Source organism: Carcharodon carcharias (assembly GCF_017639515.1).
Source record: "Carcharodon carcharias isolate sCarCar2 chromosome 27 unlocalized genomic scaffold, sCarCar2.pri SUPER_27_unloc_17, whole genome shotgun sequence".
Classification (NCBI taxonomy): Eukaryota; Metazoa; Chordata; class Chondrichthyes; order Lamniformes; family Lamnidae; genus Carcharodon; species Carcharodon carcharias.
Genome location: NW_024470632.1, coordinates 207,209 through 214,046, shown reverse-complemented (window position 1 = coordinate 214,046; position 6,838 = coordinate 207,209). Strand labels below are relative to the sequence as shown.

General features: G+C 59.6%; 1 protein-coding gene across 1 annotated transcript in view; it reads right to left on the bottom strand.

The window, feature by feature from the left end:
* Positions 1-807: 807 nt before the first annotated feature.
* supt16h (SPT16 homolog, facilitates chromatin remodeling subunit) overlaps positions 808-6,838 on the bottom strand; it is a gene marked incomplete at its 3' end in the record, with an annotated part of 91,597 nt that continues 85,566 nt past the window's right edge. Inside the window, exons 23-26 of the mRNA XM_041180971.1 lie at positions 5,913-6,082; positions 5,033-5,162; positions 2,143-2,272; positions 808-949 (exon numbers count right to left, since the gene is read on the bottom strand). Of these exons, the coding sequence (XP_041036905.1) occupies positions 808-949; positions 2,143-2,272; positions 5,033-5,162; positions 5,913-6,082 (572 nt within the window). The remainder of the gene's footprint in view (positions 950-2,142; positions 2,273-5,032; positions 5,163-5,912; positions 6,083-6,838) is intronic.

Here is a 6,838-nt window from a genome sequence, read left to right as displayed (position 1 = left end):
GTGGTCTAACCAAGGGATAAGGAGAGCAGAACTGCACACGGTGCTCCGAGTGTGGTCTAACCGAGGGGGATATGGAGACCGGAACAGTGCACGGTGCTCCGAGTGTGGTCTAACCAAGGGATACGGAGACTGGAACTGTGCACGGTGCTCCGAGTGTGGTCTAACCCAGGGGGATACGGAGACCGGAACTGTGCACGGTGCTCCGAGTGTGGTCTAACCGAGGGGGATACAGAGACCGGAACTGTGCACGGTGCTCCGAGTGTGGTCTAACTGAGGGGGATATGGAGACCGGAACTGTGCACGGTGCTCCGAGTGTGGTCTGAGGGGGATATGGAGACCGGAACTGTGCACGGTGCTCCGAGTGTGGTCTAACCAAGGGGGGATACGGAGACCGGAACTGTGCACGGTGCTCCGAGTGTGGTCTAACCCAGGGGGATACGGAGACCGGAACTGTGCACGGTGCTCCGAGTGTGGTCTAACCGAGGGGGGATACGGAGACAGACCTGTGCACGGTGCTCCGAATGTGGTCTAACCAAGGAATACGGAGACTGGAACTGTGCATGGTGCTCCGAGTGTGGTCTAACCGACGGGAATACGGAGACCGGAACTGCGCACGGTGCTCCGAGGGTGGTCTAACCGAGGGGGATACGGAGACTGGAACTGTGCACGGTGCTCCGGGTGTGGTCTAACCGAGGGATACGGAGACCGGAACTGTGCACGGTGCTCCGAGTGTGGTCTAACCGAGGGGCATACGGAGACCGGAACTGTGCACGGTGCTCCGGGTGTGGTCTAACAGTCCGGTCTAACCGGTGATTCCTGGCACAGTTTTGAAATGCCAGGAGTTGTCTCGAGGAACAGACGATTCCAAACTCACCTCTTCGAGCCTCCTCTTCCAGCTCGTCCCAATCTTTCCCGCTCTCCTCCTCACTGCCCAAGGTTTCCTCGCTTGCTGTACGTGTAGAACAAAAGTGAGGTCAGACTCTCAGCAACTAACACTGACTGCGCCACACTCCCTCAGCACGGACCCTCCGACAGTGCAGCTCTCCCTCAGTACTGACCCTCCGACAGTGCGGCACTCCCTCAGCACTGACCCTCCGACAGTGCGGCTCTCCCTCAGCACTGACCCTCCGACAGTGCGGCTCTCCCTCAGCACTGACCCTCCGACAGTGCGGCTCTCCCTCAGCACTGACCCTCCGACAGTGCGGCTCTCCCTCAGCACAGACCCTCCGACAGTGCGGCTCTCCCTCAGCACTGATCCTCCGACAGTGCGGCTCTCCCTCAGCACAGACCCTCCGACAGTGCGGCTCTCCCTCAGCACTGATCCTCCGACAGCGCGGCACTCCCTCAGCATTGACCCTCTGACAGTGCGGCTCTCCCTCAGTACTGACCCTCCGACAGTGCGGCTCTCCCTCAGCGCTGACCCTCCGACAGTGCGGCTCTCCCTCAGCACTGACCCTCCGACAGTGCGGCTCTCACTCAGTACTGACCCTCCGACAGTGCGGCTCTCACTCAGCGCTGACCCTCCGACAGTGCGGCACTACCTCAGTACTGACCCTCCGAAAGTGCGGCTCTCCCTCAGCGCTGACCCTCCCACAGTGCGGCTCTCCCTCAGCACTGACCCTCCCACAGTGCGGCTCTCCCTCAGTACTGACCCTCCGACAGTGCGGCTCTCACTCAGCGCTGACCCTCCGACAGTGCGGCACTACCTCAGTACTGACCCTCCGACAGTGCGGCTCTCCCTCAGCACTGACCCTCCGACAGTGCGGCACTCCCTCAGACTGACCCTCTGACAGTGCGGCTCTCCCTCAGTACTGACCCTCCGACAGTGCGGCTCTCCCTCAGCACTGACCCTCTGACGGTGCGGCTCTCCCTCAGCACTGACCCTCCAACAGTGCGGCTCTCCCTCAGCACTGACCCTCCGACAGTGCGGCTCTCCCTCAGCACTGACCCTCCGACAGTGCGGCTCTCCCTCAGCGCTGACCCTCCGACAGTGCAGCTCTCCCTCAGCACTGACCCTCCGACAGTGCGGCTCTCCCTCAGCGCTGACCCTCCGACAGTGCGGCTCTCCCTCAGCACTGACCCTCCGACAGTGCGGCTCTCCCTCAGCACTGACCCTCCCCCCCCCCTCCCCCCGACACTCACCGGATTCCTCCGTCTCCGATGAGTAATCCTCGTCGCTGTCCTCGTCTTCCACGTCATCGTCCTCCTCCGAAGGGTTGAAGGTCTCGTCCTCCAGCTCGGACTCCGAGTCCTGCTCCTCCACCTCGCTGCCCTGGTGAAGGGGGGAGCACAAGGCAGGTGGGGTGAGCGAACGCGAGAGGCTGGCCGGGCACTTTGCAGCCGCTGGGCTGCGAGCGCGGTGCCGGGAGCCGAGGGAACAGCTCTCAGGCCGGTACCGAGCCCCACGGCGCAGCACAGCAAGATCCCGGGCGCCCGCCATGCCTCCCGGACGGTGATGCCCTCGTGGGCGGGGCGGGCGATCAGGACTGGCACCGGAAAGGAGGGGGGGCATTCGCCCAGCTCCACCCACGCAACGTCCTAAGGAGACGTAAGGGAACAGGCGACCAGATGCTCGCTCGGAGACTTGGCTACGAAGGAGAGCGACTGAAAGGAATAGAGGCGGAGGTGTTTGGGGGGGGGGGGTTTGGAGGAGGGAATTCCAGAGCTCAGGGCCCCCCCAACTCCGAGACAGCTGAAGGCCCGGCCACCAACGGAGGAGCGATGGGAGCGTGGGGAGGATCGAGAGGCCGGAATCGGAGCAGATATCGGAGGGTCGTGGGGGGCTGGAGGAGGTTACAGAGATAGGGAGGGGTGTAGGGGGCGGGAGGAGGTTACAGAGATAGGGAGGGTTGTAGGGGCTGGAGGAGGTTACAGAGATAGGGAGGGTTGTAGGGGCTGGAGGAGGTTACAGAGATAGGGAGGGGTGTAGGGAGCTGGAGGAGGTTACAGAGATAGGGAGGGGTGTAGGGAGCTGGAGGAGGTTACAGAGATAGGGAGGGGTGTAGGGGTTGGAGGAGGTTACAGAGATAGGGAGGGTTGTAGGGAGCTGAAGGAGGTTACAGAGATAGGGAGGGTTGTAGGGGTTGGAGGAGGTTACAGAGATAGGGAGGGGTGTAGGGGCTGGAGGAGGTTACAGAGATAGGGAGGGTTGTAGGGGCTGGAGGTTACAGAGATAGGGAGGGTTGTAGGGGCTGGAGGTTACAGAGATAGGGAGGGATGTAGGGGGCAGGAGGAGGTTACAGAGATAGGGGTGTAGGGGCTGGAGGAGGTTACAGAGATAGGGAGGGGTGTCAGGGCTGGAGGAGGTTACAGAGATAGGGAGGGTTGTCAGGGCTGGAGGCGGTTACAGAGATAGGGAGGGGTGTAGGGGCTGGAGGAGGTTACAGAGATAGGGAGGGGTGTAGGGGCTGGAGGAGGTTACAGAGATAGGGAGGGTTGTCAGGGCTGGAGGAGGTTACAGAGATAGGGAGGGGTGTAGGGACTGGAGGAGGTTACAGAGATAGGGAGGGTTGTAGGGAGATGAAGGAGGTTACAGAGATAGGGAGGGGTGTAGGGGCTGAAGGAGGTTACAGCAATAGGGAGGGTTGTAGGGGGTTGGAGGAGGTTACAGAGATAGGGAGGGGTGTAGCGGCTGGAGGAGGTTACAGAGATAGGGAGGGGTGTAGGGGCTGGAGGAGGTTACAGATATAGGGAGCGATGTAGGGGTTGGAGGAGGTTACAGACATAGGGAGGGGTATAGGGGGCTGGAGGAGGTTACAGAGATGGGATGGTTGTAGGGGCTGGAGGAGGTTACAGAGATAGGGAGGGGTGTATGGGCTGGAGGAGGTTACAGAGATAGGGAGGGGTGTAGGGGCTGGAGGAGGTTACAGAGTTAGGGAGGGGTGTAGGGGGCTCGAGGAGGTTACAGAGATAGGGAGGGGTGTAGGGGCTGGAGTAGGTTACAGAGATAGGGAGGGGTGCAGGGGCTGGAGGAGGTTACAGAGATAGGGAGGGGTGCAGGGGCTGGAGGAGGTTACACAGATAGGGAGGGATGTAGGGGCAGGAGGAGGTTACAGAGATAGGGGTGTAGGGGCTGGAGGAGGTTACAGAGATAGGGAGGGGTGTAGAGACTGGAGGAGGTTACAGAGATAGTGAGGGTTGTCAGGGCTGGAGGAGGTTACAGAGATAGGGAGTGTTGTCAGGGCTGGAGGCGGTTACAGAGATAGGGAGGGGTGTAGGGGCTGGAGGAGGTTACAGAGATAGGGAGGGGTGTAGGGGCTGGAGGAGGTTACAGAGATAGGGAGGGGTGTAGGGGGCTGGAGGAGGTTACAGAGATAGGGAGTGGTGTTGGGGCTGGAGGAGGTTACAGAGATAGGGAGGGTTGTAGGGGGCTGGAGGAGGTTACTGAGATAGGGAGGGGTGTAGGGGCTGGAGGAGGTTACAGAGATAGGGAGGGGTGTAGGTTCTGGAGCAGGTTACAGAGATAGGGAGAGGTGGAGGGGCTGTAGGAGGTTACAGGGATAGGGAGGATTATTTGGGGCTGTAGGAGGTGACAGAGGGTGTCGGTGAGGGACAAGGAGGGAAATAAGGGTGAGGATTTTAAAATCGAGGTGCTATCGTTCCTGCAGGTAGTGCTGGTGAGTGAGATGGGGAGGGGGGAACAGGGACAGCAGAGTTCGGGACCCACAGTCAGTGCGGGTGGGTGAGTGAGATGGGGAGGGGGGAACAGGGACAGCAGAGTTCGGGACCCACAGTCAGTGCGGGTGGGTGGGTGAGGGTGGGGAGGGGGGGGAAACAGGGACAGCAGAGTTCGGGACTCACAGTCAGTGCTGGTGGGTGGGTGAGGGTGGGGAGGGAAGAACAGGGACAGCAGAGTTTGGGATTACAGCAGATGTGGGAAGTGGCCTCGAGAGCATTCAGACCCACCGACGGTCAGGGGTGGGAGACACGCGCCACAATGAAGGGGCAAGATACAGGGCAATGAATCTGAGCCTTCACATCCCTCCAACCCCTTCACACTACACCCCCCCATCCCCCACCCCTCTCCACGTACATCACCCTCGGGCTCCAAGAACGACCAGCCTCCCTGCTCAAAGAAACCCTCAGGGTCATCCACAATGGTCTTCATGATCTTGGTCCAGTTCAGTGACTGTACGCCCTCTGTATACTTCAAATCACAGGAACTGCAGCACAGAGGAGAAGGAGGGCAGACACTGTAACACCAAAGTCACGCTATCTCACTCACACTCAGACACAGAACCCCTCAAATTCACCAGCATAACACCAAGCACGGGGTTAGATACAGAGTAAAGCTCCCTCTGCACTGTCCCCATCAAACACTCCCAGGACAGGTACAGCACGGGGTTAGATACAGAGGAAAGCTCCCTCTACACCGTCCCCATCAAACACTCCCAGGACAGGTACAGCACGGGGTTAGATACAGAGTAAATCTCCCTCTACACTGTCCCCATCAAACACTCCCAGGACAGGTACAGCACGGGGATAGATACAGAGTAAAGCTCCCTCTACACTGTCCCCATTAAACATTCCCAGGACAGGTACAACACGGGGTTAGATACAGAGTAAATCTCCCTCTACACTGTCCCCATCAAACACACCCAGTACAGGTACAGCACGGGGTTAGATACAGAGTAAATCTCCCTCTACACTGACCCCGTCAAACACTCCCAGGACAGGTACAGCACGAGGTTAGATACAGAGTAAATCTCCCTCTACACTGACCCCATCAAACACTCCCAGGACAGGTACAGCAAGGGGTTAGATACAGAGGAAATCTCCCTCTACACTGACCCCATCAAACACTCCCAGGACAGGTACAGCAAGGGGTTAGATACAGAGGAAAGCTGTGTGTGTGTGTGTGTGTGGTTGGGAGGGGTGGGGTGGGCTTGGGTGGGGTGGGGTGGGTTGCGTACTTGAGCCACTCCTTGATGGGGTCGAGCGAGGCCACTGGGATGGCGTTGATCATCGTCACCTTCTTGCCGTAATCCTTGTAGACGATCACCATGTCGAAGTTCTTCAGGTGGAACTGCACCCGCTCAAAATGGACCAGCTCCACCTCGTCCAGCGTCACCACGAAGGGAGGCTGCGGCACACGGAGAGAGAGGGAGAGAGAGACAGACAGACAGCGGGCCGTGAGAACACCGGAGTTCAGGAGCTGTGGCAGACTCACTCAGCACATCCAACCCGCTCCTCCATTCAACACCACTGTGGCTGACCCTTGGCCCTCAACTCCACCTCACCGCCCCCCCCCCCACTTCCCCGTATCCCTCGATTCCCCAAACTCGGTCCGTCCCGGCCTCCGACCGACTCAACAATGGGGCTTCCCCAACCCTCCGGGGTAGAGAATTCCACCTCCGAGTGAAGAGATTTCTCCTCACCTCGGTCCAAAATGGCTGACCCCCTTACCCTCAGACCGTGTGTCCCCCACCCCCCCCTCTCCTCCTCCTCCCCGTGTTTATAGATGCCCCCCACCCCCACCCCCCCCCGAGCAGCGGGGAACAATCTCTCAGCCCCACTCCCCACCCTGTCAAACCCCCTTCACAGTCCCGCATCTCTCAATGAGATCTCCTCTCGTTCTCTTCTACGGGCCCCAACCTTGCTTCACTGGACAAACTCCCTTCATATTCCAAACGGCCTCCAACGCGAACACATCCCCTCCTGAGAGTCAGCAGACCGTAGCTGTGCGCGGCACTCCGGGGGGGGATCTGGTCTCACCGATGACCTTGCAAGGCTGCAGAATTTCATTCCTTACTCCCCCAAATCCCCTCTTGTCACAGAGGCCAACGTTCCACCTACACCTTCCTGACCCACTCGCTGCAAGGACGTCCTAACTTTCTGC